The 16,907-nt window shown below is 42.4% G+C and overlaps 1 protein-coding gene across 2 annotated transcripts in view; it reads left to right on the top strand.

Moving 5' to 3' along the window:
• Positions 1–269: 269 nt before the first annotated feature.
• The window catches only part of rubcn (rubicon autophagy regulator), a 39,423-nt gene continuing 22,785 nt past the window's right edge, over positions 270–16,907 (top strand). For both annotated transcript variants that reach the window (XM_084067230.1, XM_084067229.1), the window contains exons 1-9: positions 270–480; positions 5,480–5,633; positions 7,721–7,804; positions 9,823–9,982; positions 10,745–10,851; positions 10,943–11,210; positions 12,572–13,036; positions 15,692–15,787; positions 16,605–16,720. In XM_084067230.1, coding sequence (XP_083923356.1) covers positions 443–480; positions 5,480–5,633; positions 7,721–7,804; positions 9,823–9,982; positions 10,745–10,851; positions 10,943–11,210; positions 12,572–13,036; positions 15,692–15,787; positions 16,605–16,720 — 1,488 coding nt within the window. In that variant the 5' untranslated portion in view covers positions 270–442. The remainder of the gene's footprint in view (positions 481–5,479; positions 5,634–7,720; positions 7,805–9,822; positions 9,983–10,744; positions 10,852–10,942; positions 11,211–12,571; positions 13,037–15,691; positions 15,788–16,604; positions 16,721–16,907) is intronic.

The following is a 16,907-nucleotide window of genomic DNA, read 5'->3' as shown; positions in this document are numbered from 1 at the left end:
ATGGTCAGATCCTCTGGGTTTTCATCTAGAAAGTCCCTATTTTTGTTTGCCATTCATGCAATTATGTCACGTTTCACATATAAACACAAGCCGCACGGGAAGGAATTAAGGAACACATTCTAAGCAACTGAAACACTTTTGTTTAGAGGAATAATTAATGCTATATACATATAGCGTCAGCCCCGCCCATTTTGCTGATGCAGGCCAAGTCATGAGGTAGTTGTTGCCCCTCCTCTCCACCCCCCAGCCCCTCCTCCTCTGTTTTGAATGTGACAGAAGAGAGAAACATCATCATGTCGGCGTTACAGTGAGCTGTGAGAGTCCATGGATCTCATTTCTTTGACGCTAATTGGATATCTTCGCCAGGGGGGAAGCTGATAGCTGGCGACGTTGTTCGGTTTCCCCCGAAGGAAGGAAGGAAGGAAGGAAGGAAGACACATTCATGGAGATCACAGCCGAGGGAGAAGCCGAGGAACGCAGGTGAGAGACTGGGGTAGTAGGGCCTTCCTGGCAAGAGTGTTAGGGTACACTGACATCTGTGACCTATCGATTGTCGTGACTCTCAATTCACGCAAATTCGCTGTGGGAAAGGGAGCCAGTAGGTAGATCTTTATTGATTGCATCAATTTAGCCTCGGATCAAGACGATCATACATGTATTATTTTTTTACGTTCGTATACGAATGTAAATGTCAAACTCGAATCAAATAATATATGTTTGATGATCGTCTTCTTGATCCAAGGCTATTGGCAATTATTCCACGGCTAAAAGTGAAACATATTTGCATCCTTTCCAAACTGGGAAACACTTGTTGTTGTTTTTTTGCATTAACTCATCAAATCAGAATATTATGTCACTTTTCTGTAAAACAATAATGCCTGGATCAACCGTGGATGTGCCAACAGTGACCCCTGGAGTCACATAATTCGATATGTCATTAATGTCCCGTGTGACAGCTGCAATGGGTTTGGCTCGAGTAGCTAAAGCTAAAGCTACAGCTAAAGTGAATTATCTTGTCGTTAGACATTAGATAGGAGTGTTATCTATTATTTTGCAAGCGACTTTAACAAAACCCCCCGGTTATCGTCTATGGAGCCAGTGAATGCTTACAGAAATGACTAGACTAGCTTGGCAGACAACAGTTAGCATAGTGGGATTACTTTCAGATAGCAAACCTGAGGTAAAGAATTGACATAACGTTAATAAAAGTAAACTTTGTCATTGTTGACATTGACAACATGTGTCGTGTTCCAACATGCACCTTTGCTGGCTAAAAACACAGCTGGCAACTTAATGCAATAATGTATTTTCATGGGAGGTACAGGACAGGTGGTAATAGCCAGGGGCAACTTCTAGTATACTTTAACATGCTATTATTTTACTGTATGTTGTACAGCATTGAAAGCCAAAAAGTAAGGAGTTATATTTAAGTTTTGTTTTATTTATTTTTACAAAATATGTTGGCATATATTAGCAAGCAATAGCAAAATCTGCTGTATGTAAACAAACATTGAAACGTCATGATGATGACATCCATTTGGATACTTTGAGTGTGTAGATTAAGATTAGAACCCCATGCTTTGTCACGCTGCTACTAATGTGAAAGTCAGGCAAGGTGTAGGCAAGCAATGACTCACTGCATAGATAAGATTCTCTTTCCACCATTGTATGTTTGAGATTAGTAACTGGAAATAATTGCATCTGAAGGTTGGGACCAGTCAACACACACACACACACACACACACACACACACACACACACACACACACACACACACACACACACACACACACACACACACACACACACACACACACACACACACACACACACACACACACACACACACACACACACACACACACACTCACTCACACACACACAGTTGTAAAGTTAATCCTTAATCTCAAAGACATGGTGGAATGTTGCTCATTATACCCTGTAAATTACACACACACACACACACACACACACACACACACGCACACGCACACGCACACGCACACACACACACACACAAAGAGATTTGGACCAGCAGCTGAACTCGTGATGGTGCTGTTTACGTTTAAGTTCTGTCTTCAGTAAAGACTTATTGTGATGGGTATAAACATATCATCTCTGTCAGGTGGAAACCTCATATGTCCAAAACTGTAACTTTTCTGGATTAAAATTCCAAAAGCTCAAAACGCGTCGCTTTGCGCCGTGTTTCTTCGAGCTATAGTACTGTGATCAAGTAGGGCGTTAATTTACCAAAAAAACACAAAAGTAAGAATATAGAGATGAGAGGTTTCTGTCCGACAGCAACGATATTAACATAGTTGTTAACCCTAGTTTAACAGCAACGTCAAATTTCAATCAGGCGTCATTTTGTCTGGTGAGGTTTCTGGGAACAAGTGAAATAAGTCATCGCAAACTAACTCAGTTACTACTTTGTCTAAATATCAGGATTGTCTCCATCATAGCTGGGTTTGACTCCCCAACAGATCAGTTTTTGGCATCTGAATGCATTCCACAATTGATCATTAGAAGGATATCTATCGTCTCTGTCGGGTGGAAACCTCATACTGTGTGTCCAAAACTGTTACTTTTCAGGATTCAAATTCAAAAGCATCAAAAGCAGCAGATCTACAAGCTAAAAAAAAAGCGTGTGGATCTGCTACTTTTGATGCTTTTGTGTGACGCTTTAGTATGATCAAGTAGCGAAAAAGTTAAAATATGGAGATAAGAGGTTTCCACCAGACAAAGACAACATTCTCATTTGTCTATTTTATACTCTGTGCACTGTGCTGACCCAAAGAGTGAATGTTCACTTCATCACGTCTCTAAATCATGTGGCATTGTTTGCCTGAGATTTACCTGCTATCATCATCAGTGGCATCACGCTTGTCACAAGTTGTCAGTGAGACAGACTATTGATTTACATCAGTATTTTAACCACTTGAACCACTGCGTCATCCCTATTCTAAGGGGGAACGGTTGCCAAAAATAGCAGATCTGCAAGCTCACAATGCGTCACGCTTGGTGTAGTTTATAAAAAGAGCGTACCAAGTACAGTTGCAACTCAGGCCCATTTTTACTAAGTATAGAGGGTTTAAAGTGGTTAAAGGAAGACTTCACCCATTTTCCCACCTATCGTCATATAATTGGTCCTCACTAATGCTCATTATGATATTGTTTTTTTGTCTACCCTGTCTGTGTCTCAGAGGAGGGCTGTGGACAGTTCAGAAACCCGCCTACCAGTGATATCATAGAAGATAGGTTTAAAATGGGTGACGTCGTCCTTTAAGTCATGAGATACTGTCTGACCAACGACGTCTGTTTGCCAAAAATGCTCTGTCTGTCTGTCCTGAACAGAATAGAATGTCTAGTCCCTATGGAAAGTGACAATGTTTATTTGTTACTTTCTGGACACTGGTGTGATATGAGCTCAGTGGTCTAACCTGCAAAACATGTGACCTGCTGTCTGTGTTGTTGAGCCTAATTTACAGTGTGTCTGTTGCACGATGGGGGTCATCATATGATGAAGTATTAGGCTTCATTGTGTTGGCAAAAAGTCTGGGGCAGTGTTGGTTTCAATGATGGTGTGCTAAACAACAGGAATCAAGGGTTTTCTATCAAATTCATTTTTAACAATGGCATCTCATGGGGCGCCGATGGCCTTGTGGTTAAGGTGCTGTCAGGCTCTAATGTAGCCTAACAGCGATTCGCGGGTTCGATTCCCGAGCCCGACGGCCTTTACTGCGTGTCACTCTCTCTCCCTGTTTCCTGTCACTGTCCACTATACTATCGAAATAAAGTCAGAAAAGCCCCCAAAATATCTTAAAAAACGTGAAACAAAAAACGGTGGCATTTCACTGCCATGTGTGAATTCGAGCAGCATTTCCCGCCAGTCAGTCTGCAACGGATAACTTCAGAAAACGGTATCATCATGACACCGTTATCGATGCCCCAGCAGCACAACGCTGAAAAGACTTTTAAGACCGCTTGGTTTGCCGTGTCTGTCTGTGTCCTACGCAGTTTGTTCTGTAGAGCATTAGGTTACACATCATTGCTGACCTGGGGGAAAAAACACAGGAAGTCCTGGATGCAAGCTTTGCACTTTGTGTTTCTCTGAGAGGAAAGTGACATCGACTCATGTCGGTTGGGTATTGGATATTCCCGGAGCGGAGCGGCTGCATTCCATCTAGCGCTGCTGTGTCCAAAAGATAGTTTTTGAACATTGTCGTGATCAGGTTTCTTTCTTTTATTACCATTCTCTCTCGTTAGCCTATTTTCTAATATTGTCTCTGTCGGGTGGAAACCTCATATGTCCAAAACTGTTACTTTTCAGGATTCAAATTCAAAAGTAGCAAAAGTTGCAGATCTATAAGCTCAAGTTTCGAGCTTGCATATCTACTTTTGATGCTTTTGTGAATTTGTGTGATGCTGTAGTATGATCAAGTACGGCATTCATTTACAAAAAAAGATAAGAGGTTTCTGCCCGACAGCAACAATATGATACCTACCTGTCCCTGTGACCCTGTCTCCCATAACATTAAGTAAAAGTGTAGTAAACTAGATCTCTGTCACTTTCCATGACATCGTCGTGAGGTCCAGTCATGGGGAATAAAGGTGACCACACCCACTTCTATCTGTCCGTACCTCTATCCTGATTGGTTGTTTGTGTCCCTGCCTGGTCTAAGATGACACGGTGTTTCCAGGCAATGGGACAGTGTGTATTCTGGCACACAGTAGCTCTGAGTGTAGAAAGGATGTTAGCTGCCTAATGGTCAGCACTTCTACACTGACTAAATGACCCCAGAACTGAAGGACTGCACTCTGTGGTCAGTGTGTGCTTAGCTGTCACTGTGTTATAGCTGTTTTCCTGCAGTCCATAGAAAAACGGGTTGTGGAGGCACCAAGTACCATTTAGACCTGTTTAACCTATACGGCCATTTTCACACAAAAAAAAAAAAAAGGTATTTAAAAAAGGTGTTTGGACGTACAAGGTTATGATTTAAAGAAGGTTTCCTGGTACGTGAGTTTGGGAAAGATGGGGGTGATCACTTTTCAAATTTGATATTTGATTGTAATTTTTTAAGCTGAGCTGTCAAAATGAGTGCCATCTATTTGAATCAGCTTCTCATGCCAGGTACAACAGATAGCTCTTCCATTCTCACTACTGTAAGTAAGTAGGCTATAAACCTAGCCTTTATGCCTCTTTCCTTCAACCAAGGGTGCCCACTTGGGTTTTTATGTTTGTCATAATAAACAGATTTATCTGTACATTTTACACCTAGGGATGGGTCAGAATAATCGAATATTAAAATAATCTTTTTTCAGGATAAAAATCGAATATTAAAAAAATATTATTTAATTTCTTTTTTTCTTTTTTCCCTTTTTTGTCATGTTCAAATGATCTAATATTTGTTATTAATAGTGGCAGTATAATAATCGTTTTTTTGCCCTAATACCTTCCCCCTGTGTCTGTGCTCCCCAGGCGTGAGCACTGGAAGCTGCTGTCCAGCCTGAAGACCACGGTGGAGGGTCTGGTGTCCACCAACAACCCCAACGTGTGGTCTCGTTACGGGGGGCTGCAGAGGCTCCACAAGGACATGAACAACATCCTCAGCCACGGGCTCAAGAATGAGCAGGTCCCACACCGCTCCTTACTTTTTTTATTTGTCTAATTGTTTATTTGTCTAATGCGTTGGTTCTCAAACTTTGTCATGGACCCCCAAATTAATGAATGTATTTGGCCATGGACCCCCATCTGAAAATATTTTGTGCCGGGGAGGGAGGGACCCCCATACAAGATTTGTGTGAGAAAAAAAAAAACAGATTTATAACAGATCTACAAGCTCACAACACGTCGCATTGCGGCGTGTTGTGGGCTTGTAGATCGGCTATTAAATAAATACAAAATATAACATTCAGAATGTATTTCCAAGATTATTATTAGCTAGCTGATACCATGGTCAAACCAGACACAACCAAAGCTGGTCACTTGTTGATAACTCCTCACCCTGTTCATTGAGTTGATGATGTCACTATAGATTTTAATGTAGCTATTAGCCTCATAACCCATCAGTTTGATCTGTTATCAGGCTAACCCATTTAGACCGGGAACACCAATACGTAACTATACCTTTCAATCCGGGAACCCCTTTTGGTGTAGTTGTTGCTGTATACAGTATATAGCAACATTATCTTTTGTAATTTATTTGAGAAATGTGTTTTTCAGAAAACTTACAGTAGGTCAGGATGTAGAAGGCGTTTTTAGAATCGGCCTCAGGTCTTTAAAAAGTACAGTTGAAGGGTTATCAATCACACTGCACTGTGAGGACCAGGAACTTGCATATTTGGAATATCTAGAAACAACCTTTGCTGTTCCTGATTTATTGCAGTTGCAAAGTCGAGTTCAAGTTCCTGCTGTTGCCACACAGCTAACTAGGGTGGTGGAATTCTACTGAAATAAAAATAAAGTTGATTTGGGAATGAAAGTAATTGCGAAATTTTACAACACACCCACAACAGTGTTGTGTACACATAAACACAATAATAATAGGTAGACAGTACAAAGTGCAACAGTGTTGGCCACATTCTGATACGTAGTGGTAGTATGCAATATCCACATGTAGGGTTGGGATCCTTAAAGGGGAAGACCACTCATTTTCAACATTGAACTATGTCTTTGATACACCTTAGAACTATTGTGTGGAAATAAGAAAAAAAGTCCCCCCCCTTCTGTGTTGCCTACAAAAGGATAATTGATTGATGTCATGTGATCAGTGACATACGCACGGTGTACTTTCAGCCAATCCCCTCAGCCAAAAGTACACTGTGCGTATGTCACTGATCACATGACCTCAATCAATTATCCTTTTGTAGGCAACACAGAAGGGGGGGGGGGGGGGGACTTTTTTCTTATTTCCACACAATAGTTCTAAGGTGTATCAAAGACATAGTTCAATGTTGAAAATGAGTGGTCTTCCCCTTTAAGGCTTTTAACGATTGTTATCCCTTAACAATTAATCGATTCCTAAACGGTTCCCTTCAACGATTCATTTAAAAAAATCTATATAATTTTGGCCTTAATAAAAAAAAAAGTTATAAACACAAATGTAACCATACATTTTAACCATTTAACCATACAGTATTGAATACATATTATTATAGTGGTTCTCAAAGTGAGGTACAGGGACCCTCTGGGTTACTTGAGGTGGTTCCAAATGGACCCTTACAGGTATTTAACTCCAATAGTGTACAAATGGAACCAAATGGACCCTTATGGGTCCATTTGGTTCCATTTGTACACTTATACACAGTTTGTACACTATACACAGTTATATTGGTCCTTGAAATTCAAAAGTTTGAGAACCACTATTGTAATTATTTAGCAGACGTGAAGTCCACATACCAGTTCCCAGAAACCGTTCCAAATGTGATGGAACCGATCAGTTTTTTATTTATTTAATTTTTTAATGGAACCGATTCCTGGTTCCTCAATGTTAGATCCGGTTACGGATCCCAACCCTAGTATTGATTGATTGAATACTTTATTAACAGTTTGCAAAAGGGTTATACAATACAACCTAACACAAAGCACTGTATAATAGTCTATTGTGTCCATTGTAGTTGCCTTCTCTATTGTGCGGATGTGTATTTGTCCTCTTTAAACTCTGTGTTTACAGGTGTACTACAAGCACAGAGACTTTAACAGTGTACTCTGTGTTTACAGGTGTACTACAAGCACAGAGACTACTGGCCGTTTGTATGGTGTATCCGGACCATCAGCCCTCACCTGGCCTCCATTGTGGAACCGGTACGGAAGTTTTGATCGATTGGATACTTTATTAACAGTTTGCAAAAAGTACAGAGGTACAGTTATACAATCATGCTAAAATGATAACACAAAAAGATTACATATAAAAACACATACAATACTAGGAGCAGTAAAAGCATATTTACAGAAAAACTGTGGGGGGTAATTTCTTTTGGCAAGCTAGAAGACTTGTCTAGGTCCAGTTGTAAATTGTAGACAGGTGCTCTTTTATGGTGGTTTTGAAGGAGGGTAGGAAGTTGCACTTTTTGATGACTGGTGGCCTAGGGCATTCCACATTTTGGTGGCATAATAGTAGAATGAATTCATCCCCATGTTTGTGCCGAATCTAGGGGGGGGGGGGGGTGAGATCAGGGAATCTCCCTCTGGTGTTGTGCCCGTGGGCATTACCCACTCTTTTGAAGTAGTTAGACGGGCACTACATGCGCACTGGTCCCTTTTTGAGTATCTTGAAAACCAGGCCCATTGCAAGGGACAGTTATCTGGGCCACATTTAATTGTAATTGTTCCGGTTCATATTCATTCCCATTCTGAACAACAATGAAGTATTTGGTTCCAGTGCAGTACTGTGTTATAGGCAGAAAAGGACACCCAATAAAAATAAACATGTTCGCAACGGCACATAACCGCAACGACCCGGTTCGTTTCCGCCTGAAGACCTGCGTTGTAAGTCTTTTACCTCTCCCCCCTCTCTGTCTGTCTAGAAAAACAAATTATTGATTCTGAAAAAGTGACTAAATAGCTAGCACCCCCCTCCATTCTCCCAGCCATGACCTTCTTCTCACTGTAGCACCACAATCCATCCTCTGAGGCCTTCATTATCTCCTTCACCTATGCTACTGTTGTGAGGGTCGATGACCTTTGATCCCTGGACTCCATTCTTCCTCTGTGGAGTGTTCGGCTTGATTTGGTTGTTGACCAGGCAGTGTCAACAACGCCTCGTGAGCTTGTAGAACGGCTATTTTTGGTGCGTGACACCCGCAAGCAACTATGTATAACTCAGGCTTTATGGGATTGTGCAACAATGTCAGGGTCTTCACAGATACTGTTCATTATCTACTATCTTTTGTAGACTTCCCTCTGTGATTGAGATGGCTAGACGTGATGACATCATGTGATGATAAAGTTGTTGAAGATATTTTAGGGAGAGAAAAGAGGGAGGGGAATTGGTTTTATTTTTATCTGCATACTTACTACACATTGGCTGCAGAAACTGGAAATACAATAGAATAGGAACTGCAAATGTGAGTGATGATTGATTGAGCACTTGCCAAACTGGATGGTAGAGAAAAAAAACATTCACAGGCAAAACATTTTGTACTAAACGTTTGGAGTAATATTTCACCACCACTAGCTAAAGTTTTCTGGGGATTCTTTTTAGTTAATTTAGTTAAAAATGTCTCTTTTCTTTCAAGGTTTTGTTTTAGGCATTTCCTGCCAGAGAAATACCTAAAATCTAAAACACTTCCATACTACTACTAAAGATAATACTATAAACCGCAATAGCAGTGACTCTTCCCCACGGCTTGCCTTTTTCCGCCCAAGGACGCCTTGGCTGAGAGAGAGATGAAGCAGGGACCCCCACTACATATTGTATAAAATTGTGCTGCAGATAAAACTTTTTCATCATACACTTGTTTGACAGCACTATCATGTTGTTGTATTTATGTTGAGGTGTATTTTCAGACTATTTAACCACTTAAACTGTCAATACTTAGTAAACTTGAACTTTCACTCTGTACTTGGTCTGGACCAAACCGCTTTGCCGAAAATAGCAGATCTACAAGCTCACAACGCCTCGCAGCGCGATCTATATCTGCTGTTTTTGGCTAAAGTTCTCCTCAGAATATAGGGATGCTAGGGTTCAAGTGGTTAATGTAAAGAAAATTAAAAAAGTTCCTATCACACAAAGATTTGGCGGCCCCCCTGTCAAGGTCAGGCACTGTGGAAGACCCCTTCTCTGGGGAATATCTATTTCAACTTCTCTCTCTCCCCCCCAGTTCAATCAGCTGGAGCCGGTGTTGACCAGTGGCTTTCAGACCGCCGGTGAAAGCTATAAGGCTGACCGCTGGTTGCTCCACAGTCTGCAGATTCACCAGGTCTCCGCCCAGCTCAGACCGCTGCTCAGACACATGGGACACCCACGCAAGTACTACAACGGTGAGTCCGTCAGTAGCTGCCTATTCGTGTTTTTTTTCATAAATTAACGCCTTATTGATCATACTACAGCGTCACTCAAAAGCATTACAAGTAACAGATCCGCAAGCTCGAAACGCTGTGCGAAGCGACGCGTTTCGAGCTTGTACAGTAGATCTGCTACTTTTGCCATTTTTGAATTTGAATCCTGAGAAGTAACAGGTTTGGACATATGAGGTTTCCACCCGACAGAGACCATAATAAATATACATACATAGGTCTGACATGCGTACAAGTTGAGAACTACTGCGACAGCCAGTCTCTGTGCTTCAATTTGTACTTTGTACCGTGATAACTTTTTTTTGATTATTCGAGTGATCAGTACGATTCATTTAGACCGTAAAATGAGGCAATGAAGTACGGAATGATGGTAAATAAATGCTCATCACAAGTCATCTGGTACCCAGTCCATGGTTCAATTTGCTAGGGGGGAGAGGGGGGAAATTAGTGCCTGTGGGGCACTAATGGGGGCTTGCGAAAGGGGGCGCAGACTGCTGAGTTGTCGGGGTTGAAAATAATCGATTCAATCTTTTGAAAATCCAAAAATGTAATCAAGCTTTCTTCTTGAACTATCTAATCTAATTATAACATGTTCTGAATGTAATCTGGGCTGAGCCAAACACACTCTCTTTCTACTCTCTCAATTTCTCTGTGTGTTTCTCTCTCTCTGTCACTCTCTGTGTGTCTCTCTGTCTCTCTATGTGTCTCTCTGTGTCTCTCTCTCAGAGGAGGCCTTTCTGCTGAGCGAGCCCCATGTGACGGCTATGTTCCAGTGTCTGGAGGCTGTCGAGCAGAACAACCCCAGGCTGCTAGCTTTGGTGGACACTGTCGGGGTAAGGACACACACGTAAAACACAGACACGCACACTGCTAAAAACGCACTTCAGAAGTGTGCCTCACTAAAGTCTCTGACTTGTCTTCCAGTTGTCTCCGCTGAAGAGCCCTCTGTGTCTGGGCCTGCTGAAGAGCCAGAGTCTCTGTGTGCTCCCAGGGTCTGGAGGTTCCTGGAGGAACAGCGACCACCAGCGTCCCAGGGGAGAGGAGCCCCCCCTGAACCGCAGACTCACCACCTCCAACTGCTCCCTCCGAGAGACGGACTCCAACACCACCAACCATAGCACCACCACCAGCAGCAACAACGTCAGTACCACCACTACAGCTGTCGCCTCCCAAAACAACAGCACCCCCGCTGGTAAGGAGAAACTAAAGGGCTTTATAGTACTTGTAAGATATAATAACTATCAGTGTGAATATTGTTCTGAAAAGGAGATGTTTGTGTTCAATCAGGTAAAACCACAGACAAAGACAGAACAATTGCTTTGTTTCATACATAATATGCTGCCTAGTAGAGGTGATCACTTAATGTTCCTGTGTAAAAGCGGGTGAGAACCACAGTTCTGTTTGTCCAGCAGAGGTTGATGTGATGCTGCCTGCTCAGATGGAAGTCAAGCCAAGTCAGAGCTCTGTTTTAGTATTTACTGGACGTCTCACTTGGGACTACTTTTTGCAAGAGGACTTATAGGTTTTGAGGAAAGCAACGGTTGAGAAAAAAACGTTTCGGTGCCGACTGGTTAAACTGGACTCAGCAGAGAGACAGAGAGGGGGAATTGTGGTCCCTATGAATACAGCATAGTGAGTCTGTGTGTGAATCTGACTGACCGAGCAGCACACAGTAGCCTGATTGTTCACAGACATGGTCCGTTACTGAAGAATGTGTTGCTATAGAGCGTTCAAAATCCCGACTTCACGGTTGACTATGTTCAGCACAGTGCCGCAGATACAGAAATTAACAGCGGGTGGTTTCCACAAATTGAATTTAACGGTGAGAGTTTCTCTGTCCCGTTGGTAAGTTGATGTTTGTTGATTACTTTGCTTCAGATGGGAAAGAGAGAGGGCGAGCCATCAGGGAAGCCCTAGCAACCATCTACTATGTTTGGGCAAAACATTAGTAAATAGACTGAATGCTTCATTTGGAATTTGACAGTGCACAGTGGAGGGGGTGGGGCTTCTGACCACACCGTTATAGGCTTTAAATTCCCAGATGGTGTGTATGGTCTGTCAATGAAAGCAAAGGAGTAAATCCCTCATTAACCCTCACTTTAATTTTTTTTTAATTCACTCAACATCCTAGATTTTTTTTATTCACTCAACATCCTGTGTATGTGCGAGCCAAGGTTTTACAACAAATGCATGATTTTTTAAATCACAGAACAAAAACGAGCGTTCAGTCCCTCCGCGTCAGCGACAGCAGTGGGGGTGTGTTTATGCCGTTTTGGCTTGGGAATAACATAGTAACTATCAGAGGAAGGCTGTGGTTGTACTGGGCAGCTTCCACATGTGGATCTGTGTAAAGGTAGCTCTCCACCAAACAGACTACTACAGATTACTACAGACTGGCAGTCGAATGAAGTCGGAAACTGTTGAATGCACCTGAGAGCCTACACCAACAGACCTCTACTATGGTGCTAGAAATAGCCGATGGCTTGATAGTCTTTTCCAACAACAAGCCCGCTGCTATCCGCTTACCGACAACTATTCAACTTTGTCTTCCAGATACTACCAGCAGCACCCTGGGAGCCCCCTGGGTTTGTGTGTCCAGGCCAGGGGAGAGTGAGCGGGACGTGACCCCTCCTCCTCCTCCTGGCCCCTCGCCTGTCCCGCGCATCTCCCTGACGGAGACCCCCTCCCTAGCCAGCAGCCCACCGCCACCTCACCCCGAGGTGGGGGGGGACTCGGGCGACGGAGACTACGATGACGGCCCAGAGTACCTGGCCATCGGCAACCTGGGCCAACGGAACCGGAGCCACCGCGACTCCCGGAGCTCCACCCCCTGCAGCGAGCAGGCGTTGCTGGACACTCAGGACCAGCAGCCCCAAGGGCGGGGGGGCTCCGTGGCCGTCGGCCCTCCCCCTCCAAGGCGCTCCTCCTTCTCCGAGGGCCAGAGGGGGCCTGGGGGTCGAGGGACCCGGGGCCACATCCGCTCGCTGTCTGACGGGGTCAGTCAGAAACTCAGACAAGGTGAGTTCCATCACTTAACCCCGGGGGCGAAACTGGGGGGCGAACATTCTGCAAAAATAGCTGATCTACAAGCTCATGTTGTGATGCTTATAGATCGGCTATTTTTGCCGAATATTTAATGTAGAGCGTCAAAAAGGAGGGGGCCTTGTATAGATCCCTGGGGGACTCTGATCAACTAAGAATATACAGTAGGGCCCTATCTTGCATGCCTTAGGCATTTTTTACTATTTGAAATTCATTTTAAAACAGTGAAAATAGCCAATTTACATGTACACGGCAATTTGAGCTATTTTTTTCAAAATAGTAAAAAAAAATGCCAAAAAAGTTACGGCATAAGGGGTAAGATGGTGCACAAGATAGGGCCCAATGGGTTTAAGTGGTTCAGTCCTATAAACTTTGCTGTATTGTTGACTGTTTGATATAGCCAGACTGTTTATCGTTGACTGGCTATATTTGCTATATTAACACATTGACTGCCTAGAACGACTTAACTCGTTTTTAGCTTTTCATCACTTGACTGCCTAGATCGAGTTAACTCGTTTTTAGTAAAAAAAGAATTTAAAAAAAAAAAAAATCTTTACTCTCATCCACTCCCTTGTTAACTTAAAACTTTAAAATTTTGTATCTCGGCTCCTGAGTACTTTTTCCCATTGAAAAATCTCTGGCATGAATAACAATAGGCAGTGAAAATAATTCTGGCAGTCAATGTCGAAAGATTTAGCTTGGTCATGCCCAAAATAGGAGTTGAAAGGTTAAGGTAGGGAAGCTGCTGTCTGGTGTTAGTCAGTGGGTAGAAGCTGAAGCTGATGAGTTTACACTAGAATTGTGACATTATTCATTGTGGAAACTGAAATCTTACTCATGGATTAAAGTTCTCAGTCAGCACGACTGATTTCAGTCATTTAGATTCCATAGAAGTCAGCATAATTGTCTTCTATGGAAGCATGCTACAGTGTATGCACCAAAAATAGGCTATCTACAGGCTTAGATGGCCTATTTTCGGTTATTTGCTATTTTAAGATTAAAGACTATTTGAAGTGTTCAAACTAGTAATAGAATGCATGTTCCGGTATTGTAATTGTATAGCAGACGTGCGAGCTCTGACAGTGTGATAAAACCGGGTTCCAGAAACGTTTCAAACGTGATGGAACGGATTCCGGTTCCTCAATGTTGGATCCGGTCCCGGATCCCAACCCTAACCTCTTAATTCCTCCTACTACTACTGCTAACAGATCATTTTCTTTGGCTTTGAGGTATAACTGTCTCTTCCTCCCCATATCTCCCCTGTCCTCTTTTCCTTTATCTATTTCTCAATCTCTTCTGTCTGCGCTAAAGGAGGCGGGCACCGGAAAATCACCATAATAATTGAAGATCCCATAGCAGGTTGTCAGTGCAGTTCTACTGTAAATCCATTGTCACGCAAAAAAAAACTCTTTCCTTTTGCATTTTGATATATACATACCACTTTACATCACTGCCCCATCTCTGACAGCCAGGCTTTTTGGTTCCTCATTTCTGCCATCGTCCTTTCAGTTTCCAGCTGCTCTTCCTGTTTTGTTTTGTTTTGTTTTGTTTTGTTTTGTTTTGTTTTGTTTTGTTTTGTTTGGTTTGGTTGTTGAGGTCAGGATGAGGTCATGAGGCCAGGCCATGTACAGTGATGTGATGTCGTGCCTCGTTTGTTTTCATGCACACTGTTCTCATATCGTGTTGTTTTTCATATCGTTCCTGTCGGGCAGAAACCTTATATCCATATTCTAACTTTTTTCGTAAATGAACGCCCTACTTGATCATACTGCAGCGTCACACAAGAGTAGCAGATCCACAAGCTGGACATGTGGCGAAGCAACGCGCTTTGAGCTTGTAAATCTGCTACTTTTGCTATTTTTTAATTTGAATCCTGAAAAGTAACAGTTTTGGACATATGAGGTTTCCACCCGACAGAGACACTGTTATTCATTGGTGGTTTCACATCAGCCATGGTTTAAAACTTCATAGTGATGTAATTTTATTTTATACGACTGCGTCCCTTTGACTAGGTTTGATCTACGCCTGTATACTGACTGTTGTATTGTATGTTGGGTTGAAGAGACTGTTCTGAGTACTAAACTTTAAATCAAAATTCATCATGCATAATGTGACGAATCAAACCAAATTGATCTGATTGGTGTGTTAAATGACTGTAAAAATCTTTCAAATCTGTCATTTTTGTCCAATGAGTCTCAACTAATGATAGGCTATGCCTTAGTTGTTGTGGTTTTGTCAATAAGAATAACGGATTCAAATAAATTATTAGCTGATATTTAAAATAATAGTCTCAGAATCAATATCGGCATTGATAGTTATGTTGGAACAGCCTAATGTTTAGCTGTTACCTGTCTTATTGCTATTGGCGGCATACACTACAATGAGTCACCCTCATAGATTTGTATTTATTATCTTATTATTGATCGCGTTTTTCTTTGGGACGACTTTGCCAGTAACCATGACATCAGTGCAGCATTTAATTGTTTGCTTTCCATACTCCATGTGCAACATGGTGACGCATGCTCCTCCTGTTAAGTTCAACAGTTCCATGTTGATGATTTCATCTGAAGGTATTGCATTATTGACATTATTATTGTGTCACTAATTCAAGACTTGTTCGTTCCGTCCCAGAGTCAACTGGTGATGTCTGCTGCATGAAGGACTACAGCCCCTTCTCCACTCAAAGCAGCGATGGCAGCACCCCCAGCTCTCTCTATATGGAGTCTAGTGAGTATGCTACTGTTTAAATTACCTCTATATGGAGTCTAGTGAGTATGCTACTGTTTAAATCACCTCTGCTAGACCATACCCGGTCGACGCATCCGTGGGGGGATATGCGCACATGATCTGGCAACCCGGGAGGCTACATTGTTTGACACATAAACACTAATAAGAAGCTGAGATTTGATGAAATTGAAAAACGGGCTTCACAGTTAAGTTCAGATGGTAATGGTCAATGGCTGTGTGCAAAATCAGAGCAATTGCTCCAGCCACTGAGGAGAACCGGGTAGTGACACCACTACAGTCAAACAGACGGACGGACACACAGAGGTTACTAGAATTATAGTAGGATATGGGGCCTAGTAAGTATGCTACTACTTAAATCACCTCTATATGTAGTCTAGTGAGTATGCTATTTTCGGCTTAAAGGTATTGTTCACCCACAAAATGACATCTTTTTTTTTTTTTTTACTTTGATGACCGACAGCGGTTCCGGTAGGAGACACAAAGAGTCTCCTTTGTGTCTCCTACCGGAACCGCTACCTGCTGGTCATCAAATTATTGGCTTAGGAATGCGATTTCTGGGTGAACTATCTATTTAAGGCTTAAGGTAAAAAATAGCTAATTAAATAATGGCATTCATAAAATTACTGTCTTAAAATGTTTATGTTCTCTCAAGTATAGTAATACGTGTGTGTGTGTGTGTGTGTGTGTGTGTGTGTGTGTGTGTGTGTGTGTGTGTGTGTGTGTGTGTGTGTGTGTGTGTGTGTGTGTGTGTGTGTGTGTGTGTGTGTGTGTGTGTGTGTGTGTGTGTGTGTGTCAGATGGCTCCCAGTACAGCAGTGTTCCAGATGGAATGTTCAGGAAGCCCTCAGAGGGGCAGAGCCTCATCAGCTACCTGTCAGAGCAGGACTTTGGCAGCTGTGCTGACCTGGAGAAGGTCAGTGAGAGTTAGGAAGTAGGGCTGTCACCATCAGAAAACTTTGCTTGACGATTGATTGTCACACAAATAAGCAAGGGATAATCAATGGGGAGCAGGTCATTATTGAGAAATAAACCCTGAGGGTGATTAGACCCCATATAATCACCCTGAAGGGTTTATTTCTCAATAATGGCCTGCTCCCCAT

Source organism: Gymnoscopelus microlampas, assembly GCF_963454915.1.
Source record: "Gymnoscopelus microlampas genome assembly, chromosome: 9".
Lineage (NCBI taxonomy): Eukaryota > Metazoa > Chordata > Actinopteri > Myctophiformes > Myctophidae > Gymnoscopelus > Gymnoscopelus microlampas.
The sequence above is the reverse complement of the archived record's forward strand: the minus strand, read 5'-3'. Positions and strand labels throughout refer to the sequence as shown.